The sequence below is a fragment of the Brassica rapa genome, chromosome A01 (genome assembly GCF_000309985.2).
Source record: "Brassica rapa cultivar Chiifu-401-42 chromosome A01, CAAS_Brap_v3.01, whole genome shotgun sequence".
Taxonomy (NCBI): domain Eukaryota; kingdom Viridiplantae; phylum Streptophyta; class Magnoliopsida; order Brassicales; family Brassicaceae; genus Brassica; species Brassica rapa.
In genome coordinates, this window is record NC_024795.2 from 11,132,742 (window position 1) to 11,150,099 (window position 17,358).

At 30.1% G+C, this 17,358-nt stretch overlaps 1 protein-coding gene and 1 long non-coding RNA gene across 2 annotated transcripts; one reads left to right on the forward strand and one right to left on the reverse strand.

Moving 5' to 3' along the window:
• Positions 1-4,112: 4,112 nt before the first annotated feature.
• Positions 4,113-6,347, forward strand: LOC103870066. Its single transcript, XM_009148168.2, has 6 exons — positions 4,113-4,273; positions 4,407-4,490; positions 5,465-5,527; positions 5,650-5,697; positions 5,796-5,921; positions 6,033-6,347. The coding sequence occupies exons 2-6, from the start codon at positions 4,437-4,439 to the stop codon at positions 6,048-6,050; spliced, it is 309 nt and encodes a 102-aa protein (XP_009146416.1). The 5' UTR covers positions 4,113-4,273; positions 4,407-4,436; the 3' UTR covers positions 6,051-6,347.
• Positions 6,348-6,739: 392 nt separating this feature from the next.
• On the reverse strand, positions 6,740-12,685 carry LOC108870555. The gene is made up of 2 exons (XR_001957108.2): positions 12,444-12,685; positions 6,740-12,342 (listed from the first exon to the last, which is right to left on the reverse strand). It is a non-coding gene; the product is annotated as an uncharacterized LOC108870555 (long non-coding RNA).
• Between the last annotated feature and the right edge of the window lie 4,673 nt (positions 12,686-17,358).

Sequence of the window (17,358 nt, forward strand, 5' to 3'; positions counted from 1 at the left end):
AACTAATTTCCTTGATTTTAAAGAATTCCACGAGCATATAAAAATAATATAGTAAAGATAATTATTATGTCAAATTTATTGTTAAGATTTGCTACAAATAAAACTCTCAGTAGCACTCAAAGTTTAAACAATAAAATAGTTCATATTACTATGACACACTCGAACACAATTTATATTACCTAAGAATGATTCCTTATAGTATCCAAACAAGATATCTCATTTAAATTTATACTAATCTATTTACTCTTTTTTCTTTTGTTATTACAGAAACTTTTCTTTGTAACAACACTAAAAACTTCCTTCTACTTTAACACCAACAACATTGACATCATACAAAGTTTTATGTGGAGAAAAAAACTAAACTCCCATACACGAAGTCATCGCTCTACTTTAGATCTTACAACAACGAAATGATGAGGACCTCAAGTCAGTAGCCGGACCACCAGCTCATGAGATCAACCATACAAGCTACACTGGAGCCAACAGCGACATAGGTGCATTCAAAGAAGGATATCTCTGTGACCATGAAGAGTTTAACTGTGAAACCAGTTGCTATAGATTCTCAACTCAACCAGAGCACGCCGCGAATTGGTTTCATACCAAAAGGAGTAATGGTTTATGAGATATGTCATTTATAAGTCAGGCTATCTATACTTCATCCAAATTGATTCTTTTTAAGGAAAGTAATTCTGCAACTCAAACTCACGTGCGGAAACCAAGAGATCATTCATTACATAGAAGACCACTTGGAGATTTGTTGGTATTCAAACAACAAAATTTGGTTGCAACAGAACTTTTTAATCAATTATCCGCGCGTAACGCGGACGACTACCTAGTTAATCTAAAAAGTAAATAGCATTTCTATCTTTGGAAAGTAGATGTTGATCGATGTTTTAATTTCTTATATTTAAATTTTTTAATTGCAAACTCATTTTAACATGTGAGTTATGCTAATTGTCATCACTATCACTAGAATATCACTATTATTAGAATGATTCTTAGAATCACTATGAAAATATGGCTAAATTAGAAGAATTATTACAATACATGATCATAATTTGGTCCATCTAACCATATGTTATAATTCTCATTAAACTAACTATAACATTAATTCGTAATCTGCAAAAATGTCTTCTTTTTTATTTCTTAAATAAAAATTACAGAATTAATTTATTAAAATATGTATGAAATTAATGATATTGAAAAATTTAGATTTGATAACAAATTGCGTACCTTCTATAATTTTTGTTTAATTTTATATTATTAAAATAAAATTTAGATTTTTCGTATATGTTGTATTTTGAATTTTAAAAAATGAATATAAATTATTAAAACTGTTAAAAGGCTCAAATTTTTAAAAATTGTGATCAATGGTTTACAATTTTTTTTTATAAGAAGATATAAATAATTATATAACTATATGCGTACGAAGTCTCACTTAATAGATATCTAAATTATATATGTATACATGTATATATTAATGTCATTTAAATTGAACTATATAACATATAAAATTTAATAAAATATTTTAATTTCCAAACTTTTAGAAATATGTATCATACTTCAATTGATAAAAATAAATATTTATGTAATTATAACTTATTTCAATCATTAAACATATTTTATATTTTTATTATTATTTAAAATATTTTAAAGAAAACCAGATTTATTTAACAAATATTTTTATAAAATGTCTCATTCCACACAAAACACTGGTTATTACTAATATTTAATATTATTTTAGGAATTTATTATTCCAATTTCATTATGTTTACAAAATTGTTATTTATTAGTGTTGTTGTAAATATTTAGAGACACATTCATTTTCTTCACCAACTAGGTATCAAACGGACTACGATAATCAATTGAAAATGATATTGTAGAGAAAATCAAAGATGATGATTTGGTAGACGAGTTTGATGTATTTATTTTTATAGTTTGATGGTATTATTTAAAATAAAAAATACTAAATAAAAATAAAATACTAAATTAGTTTGATGTATTTATTTTTATAGCTTTTAATGTGTAGTATTTGCTAACTTCTTGGCAGATTTTGCTGAACTAAAGTCTCTTCATCTATTTCAAAATTCTGTTTCAAGTTTGACCTAGGAAATCCGGATGTCAAATTTGGAACCATGAAGATCTACTTTAATAAAACAATAAAACCTAAGTGTGGAAAAGTTTTGAAATAAAACAAGTTAGGTAAACTAGTACAGTATATACTCCATGGTTTAAGGATTAATTGGTCGAATAGGTCAATAATCTTAGGATCATCTTAATGGAGTCCTAGACCTTTGATCATGGCCGCCTTGTGTAGCAAGGTAGAATTCTGCTTTGTTCAACCATCACCTTGAGTTGAAGTCGCTTGAAGCTTCCAATAGCTAAGCTCGTCCTTGTTGTGATTCATGACCAACTTTGTGCTCCAAACTCTTCCTCTCTCAAGCAACAACAAACAAAAACACAAGTGTATCAGTTCAACAAGGTAAGACATATCAAACCAGATTCAACTAGTTTTAAATACTTTCCTTTACATTCCTTGGAATGATGAGCAAGTTGGCCAAGTCTGGTTGCTTTGTCTCTTCACTTCCATCTCCTCGATCCATTCCTTGACTTTTTTTTCCATCAGCATTGCATCTCCACTTGATCTTCCAGATTGATTATCTTCTTTTGACTAACAACATCCGGTTTGATCCTCCTTTGCCCATGTCAAGTCAGCCTTACCCTTATCAGTTTTTGATTGATCTCCATCAACCACCTTGTACAAAACCGTACAAGATATATATGCCAAAAATGTCAATACCAAAACCATAGCTATCCAAGAAAACAGACCATGATAATCGAAAGAAACTCCAATGTAAAACACGAAACCAACAACACCAACCTCTCACATCAAGGGAGAGGTTTTGTAGCCATTATCAAATCCTTGAGCCAATCTAGTGCTCCCACTGCAACATATAATTGAGATATCATCTCCTTAGAAACAATTTTCACGACCAGTGAAGCACACCTATTTGAAAACATCACTACTAAACTTCCGCAAAGCTATTCCTCAAATCAAACGCCTGAGCCCGAAACACAGACCAATCGGAAGGATGATTAACTGATGAGAAAATAGTCTTATCAAATGATGACTACTCTCATAACATTCCATTGCCTACATGTGACTGATTGCTTTTGCTTCGTTTAAACTTTCAGTGAAACTAAAATTCCAAATATAAAATAGAACTTCATCATTGATAACCTCTAATATTCCACAGAGCTCCCACAAACTTTTATCTCTTAGACCAGGATAAACCCTCATTACACTCTAAACTTAAAAGGGCCACCCAATCTTGTTGAAAACAAGAAGATAAACACTCATTCTCTTGCTCACGTATTTAAACCATGTACTCAAAAGAAATTTAACATATATATTATAACCAAACCATGTAGGATGACCAAACATGAAAGCACCGAGAAGATCTGTTAAGAGAAGAGAGGCTAACTAAGCATTCCTGAAAACAGTAGATTGTCTAAGAATGGTTACCAAGCTGAAAATGATTGTGAATGCTACATTACATTATACCTCTCAGTTTCGTCCTAGTAAAAAAGGCACATTGTCTGGATTAGCATTTCGGTAATCAGATAAGCATTAGTTGTACTTGTAGGCTTGTACCTTACCTGATCACTTTGATGAGTTTCATCATGTAACTTTCCTACATACCATGCGTTGGCTTAAACTAACCAAACATGCACACCAAACCACAAGTAAACCACTAAACATTTAAAGCATACCAAGATCAAAACCCAAGTATTGACATTTGCATAAAGATTAGGATAGATTTCCACATCATAATGTACCAAGTACTTAAAAGAAACTAATGACATAAAATCTGACTTAAATATATTAATATAAAACAATAATGTAAATGCCTTTAAACATTTAGAGATATCATAATATATACTCAACTTTTGTAATTGGTTTCAAGATAGATAGATTTTATGTTATCATGTCCTCGTATGATTGGATATGAATACAATATTTAGATAAAAGAATCAGGATTAAGGCCAGATGGCCATACAAGAACCAATTAGAAAATGTAATTAAATGATAAGATAAAAACAGTGTGTTAAACTTAATTACCAAGAGCAAAAAAATCTAACAAGTCCACATGTGGATGATGCTTGGTTTATGTGCGTGATTACTACGCGCGTGTGTGCTGTGTGTGTATATATATAATTCTTATCTCTCACCGTCTTCCTCATATTTCCCTGTCTCTGAAACTCTCTTAAGGTCTCTGTCTCTATGTCTCTAACTCTAATCAACTTCTTCGTTAGACTTAATTAGGGTTTTGCACACAAATGTAGATTTTGTTTTGAGATTAATAACTTAATTGATTGTTGTTTTCTTAAATTGATTCGATCAGGACGAAACAAAGGCAAAAGGTTCGAGCGAAATGGCGACGAAGAACAACATAGTCGATGATGTCTTATCCACTCAACAAGAAGAGGTAATTAATAAAGATCAATTCAATTAAGGATGTAATTATTTGATTTGCTATATAGTTTCATGATGTTGTGCAATATAATTCATTTTTGAATTAATCTTTACAATTCTAAAGATATAATAAAATCTGGGTATCAATGAACAAAGATTTATGAAATGTAAATCCATTATTTTGTAATATTAAGAATAGTTTTGACTACGATATCATAGTTGTTATGATAATTAGGTCGGATTAGTAAGTCAAAAATATTTTTTTGGTGAATTATCAAACCTAATCGTCGGTGATTTGACGACGGCGTACACGTTTGTTTTCATGTTATGTTTACCATTCAAACAGTGTTTTTGTTTTACTTTATATTCTGGTCAAAATTAAATATTAAAATATGTCTTAAAATCTTTAAACTATAGATTCTGTCAAATAGGTCAGAAACTGGAGTGTGTTTGTTGTTTTGTCTGATGGGTGATATTTCTTACAAGAACATAACCATTTTGTAATAAAAAATCTTAGATTGAGATATTTTGATAGCATGGACGACTTTAAACGATAGACTCATAAACTCTTGAATTGTCACGTGGTACGTTTTCGGACACCTGTGTTTGCACCCGGATCTTCGTCTCCAGTTTGATCCGGTCCGCATATTTCGCTTTGGTCTATTTCTTTTATGTTTTGAAAATGATTTGTCTTTTTCTTTTTGTTTTTGAAAATTATTTGTTATTATCCGACTGTGACCTTCGGATTCTTGAGAATCAGTTTATGACATTGAAATTCTTTTTAACCTATTGGTATATACCCAAACACCACTGTGGAGATTGCTTTTGGTTTAGTATTTGTCGGCAAACTATCACTATCATGCTGATTGAATGTATTTGTTATCTCATTAGATTTTAAACGTGACAATAGATTTTAATATCTAACAAAAGAAAAACCTATAGATTTTTAATATCAAAATTGATTGAATGTATTTGTTGTGTCCTTAGTCTGCCTCTGGTGCAAACAAATACCGTGGACTTGTGCTAAAGAAAAAGCCTCTTATCTCGCAGGTGAATATCTCCAAGTAACCCACAATTTTCATATGTATATATATATATATATATATATATATATATATATATATATATCGTGTGATTTAAGTCGTAAAGAGTTTTTTTTCTAAACAATGTAGGATCCTAAACGTACTTGGTTTGATTCTGCAGACTGGGCTTTACACAAGGTTTATTAGTTTACCTAACTTGAAATCATTGATACATCTATTTTTCTTTTTGGCATGTGAAAGTAATTAAAACATATATTTATATAAATATTACACAGCAAGAAGCAAGCCCAGATAAAAGAAGAATAGCGGCAATTGAGAATTTGAAACCCAAATATTTTCAGAGAACACCTAGCAAGGAACTTCCCCCTACCTGTGCCTTTGCATATGGACAAAAGAATCAGGTGATAAAATAACCATCAATATAGATATATAATGTGTTATTTTCCTATTACTGTATATGTAAGCATGATTTATATTTAAGAGTAACTGAAAAGAAATCTTTTAATTTGCAGACAGATTCGAGCGTTTAGGGTGCAACGCAAAAAGGGTTTGACGTGGAAATGGAACGTGATTCGTTTGGTGTGAGCCTACTCACGTGTTTCATGTTTCCATAAAAGCTCTTATGCAGTTGTTATGTTTTGGCTGATCTTGGTTATAAATGTTTATCGTTTCAATAAATGATGCAGACATTGACATTTGTTGCTGCTTCTTTATTTTCTTTCTCTTTAATATCTAAACCTTGGTGGGGTTTAGTTTTATTTAAACAAAAACATTCATAACTTCAAATTTGGTGAACTTTGACTTTAAACAAAGAAAATTATTGTCGAGCATCTCTTAATCAGTTGAAGTCAACTCTGCTTGCACTTAAACAGAAGTTCGACCCGTTTCTTAGTATCAACTGTCAAGTAAAAATATGGACATAGGATTCTGAGAAACTTTATAACTGAAAAAATCAAATCAGTTAAAACTTCAAAATATATATGTGAAGAAATCTCTCCGATATAATGAAAAACATTATTTTGCTCTATTTTGACGGAGCTTTTCCGAGGACTTTATGTGGTCAGAGATTGGACAAAAACTCGTTGTTTTGACCAATTTCTATTGGATTTGGTGGTCAGAAATCAAACTTTTCCTTGTAGTGTAGTATTGATCCGCATGAGAATAATTTTGCTTGTAAATAAACATATTACAGTTAACTAAATTGTTTTGCTACTTAATGTATGTTGAATATATATATATATATATATATATTTTTTTTTTTTATTGACATGTTAATTTGACATCATCATAGTAAAAGACTTGTATACATTTTAGTTAGAAAAAAGAAAGTATTACAAATATCAATGGACAGCCACCCATCATTTTGATGAAGGCATGAGCATAATGATTTTCCATATTTCAATTTCTTTTAACCAAAATTATATACGTAAAGTATACACACGAAAAAGAACAAAAAAGTATACACACGAAGAGAAATTACCTTTTATCAAAAACCCTTCTTCTGATTTTACAAATGCTTGCATGCATTTGTGATTGACTTCTATCTTCCTCCTCTTTCTTTCTTTCTCTTTTTTAAGTCTCTTTGCTCAAGTCGAATTTCCAGCTCTTCAAATTCACCATGGCCACAAGTTCTCAAAATTTTATAGTTCTAAATGGGTTCCAACGAAGCAAGGTCGTGCTCCGCCGTAGTAAGGACTGGCAAATATATGGTGTTGAGACACATACTTAGAAATTGATATGAGCACTGGATACATTCAATATAATCCTAATTATGAATTAAGATTTTGAAATTGAAGAAGGAGAATATATAAGTCTTTCATAATCTGTTTTTTGATCTATCGGGGTAGGTTTCCCTGACATTTTTTTTATCTAATATAAGAGGAATTTGAGAGATATAAGAGAATTGGCAAAGAAAGATCATGGGCAAAGAAAATTGGTGGGTAGTTTTTAGTGATTGGTAAAACGGACAATTTTTTTCTTCTAAGCATTATCTTGTTTTAATTTTTTTTTTTAATTCCACTTGTCAGAATTTGATTCGCCAAGCGACTTGCGTTTTAGTATATAAGGGATAACAGAAAGTAGATTTTTGTTGTCCATAATAATATTCAGTTTTATAGATTGCTTTCTTTCAATATATATACATCATTCGCGATAAGATTAAAGTTTTATAGAATTCAGTTTTGACTTCAACTCGATTGTCATTTTTGAAATAAAATTACAGAGTTGGTTTATTCAGATAAATTCCTTAAAGTTCTACCATTTAACTCAATGAAGTGGAATACTCATTTGAAATGTTGTCATAAGTAAAAATCTCTCTATTCTAATTCTCCATAAAAATAAAAATACAATCTAAAATCTTATGTATTTAGTAGGAGAAACCGGAAACTATGTAATTTTAAAGTTATCCATACTTACCCTAATTCTTTGTTTTAATTTATTTTTGTGATTAATTTTGACTAAATTAATCTTGAATACAGGTAGATATAATTTAAATTTTCGATTATTCTTTCATGAGTTTCTTTCTTATTATTCTCAGCTTTCAAGTTCATATTTAATCTTATAATTTATGGTTCTTTTAAATTAATTAATATTGTAAAAGATTTTTACCAAAAACTAATCAAAATTTTACATATAATCATAGTTGATGACACTTTTACCAAAATGAACGCAAACAAAGAAAACTAAGATATAACCAAACTCTCCAAAAACCATAGATTGTTTACACATTAATATAACACATCTAACGTAAGGAATATTCAAATCTTGTATAATACGTTAATACATTTTTCAGCTTTTCTTTCTCTTCTTCAAATCTTTTATATATGTCATCTTTAGTTGGTTACCTACATATATGCTGACGGTTTAGATAACCTAGTCCTAACCTTTTCATATTCGACATATTGAAAAAGCTGATCATGGTAGATAATAATATCTAATCATAAAACGATCTCCTTTGTGATCACACTCATGTTCATTACTTATCACTTTTGTTTTTTGGGTAATGTTCTAAATGGTGCTTCAAAACCAATGTTCCTTGGTGAGATTCAGATACTATCTTCTTAATACATTGGATGCAATGACTCCTTTTTCTACCTTCTTTTGAAATGAGGATAAACAACTATCCGAAGGAGGTAAATTGAGTGACAGGAGGAGAAACTCCTATGGTGGTACAATGTGAATCAGTATAATCTAAGGATAAGCTTGAGTGAGACAAGCTTCTATTCGCAGTCCAGAATGAGCAAAGTGAGGATAAAATTGGAGGCCTTCAAGGATCAATTGAGTGTGGTAATCACTCAGAGAAGAAGATCCCAATGAGTAACAACATACAACCCATCTGAAGTGCAAGAGCTAGTACAAATTCGTCACTCTGACTAAATTTGGTGAAATACATAAAAAAGTATAACTTGGTTAAACTCTGAACCAGAAGGGAAATAGTTTTACCAGCAAACTCACGAATGTTTCAACACTGTAAAGGGGGGAAATTAGTGTCCAATAAGTATGTGTATACTACTTAGTTATCTCTTATCAAATTGGAAGGACAAGATCACATCAAAGACAAGCAAGTATATAAGAAGCAAGTGATCAAGTCAAGTACTGTTCAGAACAAGTTAGTCATATATCAAAGCTTGATATTTGTGTAAACACAATTGAAGAATAGACTGGTGGAGATACCTGATAGCTTTCACCATTATGTTGTTGCTTTATGTATAAATATGTAGCGTTTCTGCAGATATGGAGGCTATAAACAAAAAAAAACATTTTGGGGATCTATCTAACTGTGGATGTATTTTAATTTTTTTTTTGTTTGTCAGTGACATATTAATAGTGGGTCTGATTTTACTTCTATTTACATTGTTATTTTTTTCCCTGAAAAATTATAATGAAATTTTAGAAATGGAAGCCTTTTAAAAACGGAGGCATCCATGCTTCATTTAGTTCTATCGAGGGACTCCTCTGTGTATGATGGTTCATTAATAAAAACTAAGAGTTCAAAAAAAGTTTGTTTTCTCTCTTTAGAAAGTATGTTTAAATAGATATCATTGTGTTATCTTCGTTAATCATTATCCATAAAAAAAACAAGCCCTAAACCTAGACCGGTAAAGTAGCATCAACTTTGTTTCAAGTAGTAATTGAACTGAGAGCAGACAGATTTACACCATACCGTAAGTTAGCTACCACCATTTGGTTATCCCCTTCATTTTCACTCAAACTAATTTTATGTTTATCATTTACGTATTTTGTATATGGAAATTTATTTTACATGTATATAGAAAGTTATATTATGTTTATATAACCTGACAAGGAATATATAATCTACATGAAAATATGTTACTAAGAATACAAACATATTTTTGCCAACTTATCAGTCAGTATATCGTTTGCGTATGGTATAAACGAGTGAAAAAATGTATAAGTTCTTAAATCTCTGAAACTCCTTCAGATGAATTGTGAATGCATCTCATTCACAAATTTCATACAATTTGTCATGAAAGAAAATTTTGTTTGCGGTAGGGAAATTATACAATCTATTTTTCAGATAAACTTCAAACTTAGTTTGCAATGGTGAAAACTGCATCATAAGTTCTTGGCTCCATCAATACACTTTCCACTCCCTCGTGGTTGTTGAACCATCTTTGTCTAGAGTATTTATAAGTCTTTTTCATGAGCCAGTTATATGAAACTAGCGTCTATCTTGAGCTTAAAAATTCGAATTTGAATTTATCACATTTGAAAAAATTGTGGATAAACTGATATTGGATGTAGCCAATTGAGCATGTTATCTTTTGAGAATTTTGATCAGTATTTAAACTATTAAAACTGAAGTACAAATAGTAATTAATCCTGATTTTTCCTAAATAATTACATATTTATGCCACTAGAATTAAACTCGGTCGTTTAACATATCCCATACCCATGACTTCGCTTCTAATAAATACGCTATTGACGTTCCTTAGCCCAATAATTCGTGGGTTTAGTTTGCAAATTTATAGTTAGTGGGTTTGGTTTGAAAATTTATCCAATGCACACATCTGTTTCATGAGAAAATCTGCACGTTCTCAGAAACACAAACGAAACTAGGATACTTTAATAATATAAATAATATTCAATATTCAATGTTCAATGTTCGAACCATTTACATATAAATAATAGTATAATTATACTAACTTTTGCTCATGAAAGGATACTTTAATATATTAGTATTAATGTCTTGCCACTAGGTTTTCCCTACTATTATATAAACTAGGTCTTTTCTCCGCGATGCGCGGAAAAGTGTTTTGATAGTCGATGTTTAATTATAAGTTTCAAAGTTTTTGTTTGAAATGGAAGCATTGTATTTTTCAAAATGTCTGAAAATTAGTGAATATCGAGGTTACGCAATTGTTTAAAAGCTAAAAGAGTAGCTAAGTAAGATAAATAATGTAAGAAACAGATTAAGTCTTTTGCAGATCAGAAGTTGTGTTGAGGTTCATAAAAAAGAAATGATCTGAAATTGGTTAAGAATAAGTTAGTTAGCATAAATTTAGGTAAATACAATAGTAGTGTTATTTATATAAAAAAGTTCGTACCTGGCTTAGCTGGGAAAAAAACTCCGTGTAAGTCTCTTCTTTATTGGATTGTATCATCGCTTGGTTGCTATGTCGGGCATTGTAAATCTAAGTAAACAATTCGACTATTTTGACAAAAGTAATTGAAAGGGTTTTGTGGATAACAAAGGAGGTCTAAATATTGGAAATATGAATTACTATATAGAGTTTGAAATTTAAATCATTTAATATAATTTAATTTTCAAGTTATATAGTCGTTGTAAATTACTATGATTGAATTTGATTATAGATTTAATAGTAAATGAGTTTTTATATTCGTTAAATAAGCCGAGTCCGGTCGGTTTAAAACCCGGATTTGAGAAAAAACCGGTGAAACTGGCTAAAAACCGGTAAAACCGATGACCCGGTTCAACTTCAAAACCCGGTTCAATAGAAATCAACATATAATTAACGTATTTTCAATTTTTATTAAAATATAATATTTCATAATTAATTTTAATTTTTACTATTTAATTAGTTTTCTCTTGATTCTTTTTTAAGAATTTTTTTTAAAAAAATCTCTTTTTGATTCTCATATTTTATTCTCATTTTTCTATATTCATAAAATTTCAGACTTTTAGTTGTAAAAATAAATAAATATGTAATTTAAACGGTTATTCATTTTTTTAAATCAATTTTAGTTGATATAGTATTCACTTATATATATAACTAAACTTAAGGTTATTGTTTATTATCTAATTAATAAAAGAGAACATAGACATATTATATGTAGAACTACAGTTTAGGTCTATATAGTATAAATATATGATAATTTAGATTTATTTATTTTTAAATAGAAAATCCGGTTCGACCGGTTGAACCGGTCCGACCACTTAACCAGTAGCTTACCGAGTCGGTATCCGGTCCGGTTTTAAAAATATTAATTTTTGGGTTTGTAATATTGTCTCAATTACTTCGTCCAGCTCTTCTTTGTTATAGGGTTTCAAATTTCCTGAAGCCATAACATCTAACACACCAACAACTTGAGGATTAAGCCCATGTCTATTATCTGATCTGCCTCATCAAGAATCAGATCGTTGCACGGACTGACCACATCATACCGTATCAATCAAACAACCAGGAGTGGAAATCACAATATTCACACCCTTGTGTTATCATCTTAAAACACAGTTCTTCAATCGACTGACCACCCACTATAGAAAGCACCCCAATCCTAGATACTTGGAAAACTTGATAGTTTCCTCCCCAATCTGATGAGCAAGCTCCCGAGTAAGTTCTACAACCGCAGCGTAAGGTCCCCTCAGTTTCATTATCTTAGCTCATAAGCGACAATCTAGATATGTAAGCTAGCATGGCCAAAATAGGTAGCAGTCTTACCAGAACCGGTCTCTACCATGAAGAGTACACCACAATGTTGCATTGAAAGTGGTATAAGCTAGATCTTGTAGTTTTCTTGTAAGATCTCTCCACAGATTTCAAAAGCGTATGATTGGCTCGGATCCGAATCTACAGAGATATCCTTGCAAAAATAAAGAGATGTATGGTTTAAAACATAACTGGTTGGATCTACTTAAAACTCTGGTTTTCACATACCTTGTCAACATATGATGAAGATTATTTGATCTATATCTACCTTTTGGCCTTACCTGCAATGTGTGAATCCATAGCGATAATGCCGAGTTGAGCACCGATGTAGGTTAGAAGCAGAAGATTTTTCAGAGCTAAATATAGACAAAACAGGGCAGTGGAGATGAAGTAACTTTCAAGCAAAGAATTGAAGGAGGAAGAAAGTAGTTAATTGTCGACGTGACCGAGAGGGATAACTGTCGCAATGCATGATTTATATCTTTAACCGACCTGTGGAATAAGCTCTTCGCAGTTTCGAAAAATCAGTTCGTTGAAGCTCTTTCAACAGCAGGCCAAATTAAAGTGTTGCTCCCTCACTGCTAATTCTTTGCATGATTTCTCAGAAGGTCAACTTTGTTTTCTTCATTGAGCCTGCCACATAATAACATTAAAACCCAAAAAAAACCGAGCATGAGAGATTAAGCTATTTAAAGTCGTTATGATAGAAACATACATGAAAACTAAAGCAAAAGTTTGATGTAACTTGTTCATAGTGGTATGTAATTGTAAACTAAAGCAAAAATGATAACTATCTAATATCTACTGGTTATAGTGATTTCATAACTGGCCTTCACTACTCACTCTAGTTTCATACTAAAGAGAAAACATTTGAGATTTATTAAACACGATACACATAACCCAGTGGCACAACAACACGAAGGCTAAGTGATGGTACAACTGAGAGAGACTACCTGAGAAATTATCTTTGTATGCAACTGCTTTCTCAAGATAGGCACCATTGAAGGTTGAACAACTGAAATCAGAATCTATCAGAATCTATTACCTAAGGAATAAAACAAAGTCTTGTTTTATCAGTTTGATGGTTTGTTGATTAAGTTGTTATTAGTTTAAACTGTGAAAACGTAAATCACTAAAACAAAAGATCAAAACTTTGAACTTTGTTTATGCTGATCCCAAGCTGCATCAAGAACGATACTTAATATTTTACCTGAAATTTCATTGGCATGAACTGTTTTGCTGCAAAACAAACAATGTTCATCTCAGCTAAATAAACAAATGAAACTGCTTCAAAAAATTAACGCAAAACTTCACTACTTACATTTAGAGAATTGTCCATGAAACCAGAAAAGAGTCTGCTAGCTCCAACATATAAAGAGACTCTGTAAGTGAAGTGACGCAGCCGTATGATAACGTAGTGGCAGTATTGTATCTCCAAGCCAAAGTAAAGCCATCCTGCACATAGAGAATGATATGTCCCTATAAGAACTTGTTACTTACCTAAAACCCAATAGACCTGTAAAATTCTATAACACAGATTTGTTTTCCCAATCAAAAAGATAATCTATGATAATTTTGAAGGAGAAAAACAAAGATGAAGGATAGGAATAATGGCAAAACACAATTATACTCGGTTTAAGAAATATATTACACAGTCATTTAAACAAATTTATGTACTCATATTCACCTGAAGATTAGTTAGTAAGTTTTATGTCATCAGTCATAAAGATTTTGTGAAGAGAGATGTTTACCAGCTTGCAAAGAAAGAGTATTTTCGTTTCACTGGTTTGTCCATCTTTACAATTTTTTACGCTCCTCTCAGTGATGCTCACGCATGGGATCAAGCTCTGATAGGATAGAGATTAGAATCCGGTTAATATACTACTCAAGAGAAGAGAGGCTAGAGTAAAAGGTTTATACCTTGAGATGATCAGAGGCGTTGCAGGGATTTCGCGTTAAAATAATTAGCAGAACCACCGAACAGATCTAATTCATCGTCAGTGGAGCTATCGTTGTTTACACTGAGGCAACTGCAGCGTTGCTTCCATGTTTGCCTTGCCTCTCGGTGTTCTCCTCTATGACATCCTGGACTAAACAAACGGAAAGAACAGAGCGGAGGGGGCCTTTCCTGTTGATTACTCAGTTTGGATTGTCATTGATTGCTCTAATAACTTTTTTTTCCGTGAATTTGGTGAAGGGGAGAAGCAAGAGAGATGAGGAATATATAAGGTGGGGAGGTGATTGGAAGGAAATCGATTCATGCCTTTAGGATTATTTTTTTGAGGAACATATACGTTGAATTGGCCAAAAAAAAATATGTGTTGAAGAGGAGAACATGAAGCTGTAGAAACGATTGAATTTCTCAGATGAGTTTGAAGAAGACAAAGGCTAAACGATTGAATCGCATAAAAAGTGGGCCAGATGATGGTCTAATGAATTACAAAGTGGTCACGTTGAAACTAAAAGCCTGTTTTGGAGATAGTTGATGATGTGGCTATTTGATGTATTTTGATTTGCTGAATTTAAATGTATACGTGGATGCCTTAAGCATTGAGCTTATTTAACTTTTAGTATAGTATAGATCTGGCCTAATCATAATATTAATATACTGATCGTTTTGAGATTAATTTTTAGGCCATTCGAGAGCAATACAAATAACTCAAAAGTTATATTTCTTAATATTTAATTGACGTGAGATTATAAATAGAGATAAACTATACAATAATATAAAATATAATATGCTTTTACATATAGTTACAACTATTAGCATTTTTGACAATACATTTTGGTATGATAGTCTTAATTACGTTCTAGATCATAAGATAAAAGTCATATATAGACAATGTTTACATTTTAGTATGTAAATATATAATAAATTCAAGTCTATTTTTTCACGAATTAATATATGACAAAGCAACCAATATATTCTATTAATATTTACTGGCAATTTTCTATAGTTTTTATGCCAGATTATTCTCTAAAATCTGTTAAGATACCAATTAATCCCTAAAATCGACTTAAACTTTGCATATTCTCCTATAACTATGTTAACATTCCAAAATCGTAGTAAAAAATAATCTTATGCATTATTTTGAAAATACATTGTTCATAAGTAAATTTTAAGGAAATTCATTTAATTCATTACTTAATTTGTGGGTTATCCAATTAAAGTTTAAACCAATTAAAATAAAATTTAAATCAATTCAAACAACTTAAGTAAATGAATTATCTTAGTTTGACACAAATATAATTATATTACGATAAATTTATAACTTAATTTTAAAATTTGATCACAAATAAATTATATATCAATAAAATATCATTATTAATCAGAAATATAAAATCAAATGTAGTGTTGTAAAAATGTAATAAAAATGAAAATTGTTTTTTCAAAATGAAAAGATATTTCTGAAAAAATATATTTATCATCTTATTTGTACATATTTGAATTAAAAATTGTATATAACATGGTCATCATTTATCAAAAACCAAAAATTAAACCTTTTGAGGACTGTAGTTAGAAAACCTTTATGCAGAAATCTGCGGTAGTAATCAATTGATTTATCTTTTGACCATGAGGGTGTGTTAAATCTAAGAACAATTTCTAATCTAAGAACAATTTCTCTCGATTTTTAGAAAGAACTCACCACGCTAAAAGACGGCACCGACAAAAAGATAAGGTTAAACTTTCTTCGCAGATGTGAAAAGTGAGGTACAAAGTAAAGCAACTGAGCTTCTGTTTTTTTTTTCCATAAACAAATATGGGCTTTGATTCATGTTTTAAGTCCACGACGATCCGTAAATTTGTTAAGTCCCAAATTTTAATGATAACGAAATGAACCAATTGTATAATTTAAATTAGTCATGCTGTATATAGCAACAATGTCTACTTATTTTTGTATGTTCTTATTTCGTAATATGCAAGCACTATTTTAAATGTTTATGTCTAAATAATGTATTTTGTTTTTAAAAAATATCAATATAAATTTTTATTAAGCATATTCAACTTTAAATCTGAATATTAGTATTATAATTTTATAAAACCAACAAGTATACTTGAAATTTTAAATTTTAAATTTTAATTTTGGTTTTCCAAGTATAATCAATAAAAGCACTATAGAAAAGAAAACACAATCTCATACTTTTTCATAAATGATCGCTAAACACATCGAGCAGGACACAACTTTGCCAAAAATTATGGATATATAACTAGAACATAAACAATTATGTCGATGATATTGTTAAATGTAAAAAACATGAACATATATTCGCGCGGATGCGCGGGTCAAAAGCTAGTTAATATTATTTTGTTTGTCACTCCTGCTTTTTTGGAGATGTCATATTATCTATGAAAACCCCAATTTTAATATTCTGACAAAAATCTCTAGAACAGATAATCATCTCTAACACTGATTTATCTCCTACGAATTATGATAATTTTTATCAGATAACTTTATAACCGATAATTTTATATGTTTTATAATCATCTTTATCATTTGGTTTAAGAGGTGGAGTTTAAAATTTTTAAAAATAAATATTAAAAATTTCAAAATATATATTTTTAAATAGTTTTAAAAATAATTTTTGTATTTCGAAATAAAAATTTTAAAAAGAAAATTTGAAAAATAAAAAAATTTCAAATTCAAAAATGTATTATTCAAAAAGAAATATTATTTTTATCTATTTATTATAATAATAAATATTTAAATATCTATAAAGTAAGGATAGAAGAATATTTTATCTTTTTAATAAAAAAAATTTTGGTCATTTTCTTACTTGGAAACTCTTTTGGTAAAAACTTGAAAATGATCATCGAAGAGAATTGTACATAAAAAATAACATAAATAAATAATTTTAATATTTATTTAATAAATATTTTTATCCGGACGTGCATGAACTTATCAATTTGATAACAATAATTAAACAA

Excerpts from the sequence above, each read along its gene's own strand:
- LOC103870066 (XM_009148168.2), top strand. The coding sequence starts at position 4,437 with ATGGCGACGAAGAACAACATAGTCGATGATGTCTTATCCACTCAACAA. Across the intron at positions 4,491-5,464 it reads TATCCACTCAACAAGAAGAG|TCTGCCTCTGGTGCAAACAA; the intron begins GTAATTAATAAA and ends TTGTGTCCTTAG. Across the intron at positions 5,528-5,649 it reads AAAAGCCTCTTATCTCGCAG|GATCCTAAACGTACTTGGTT; the intron begins GTGAATATCTCC and ends TAAACAATGTAG.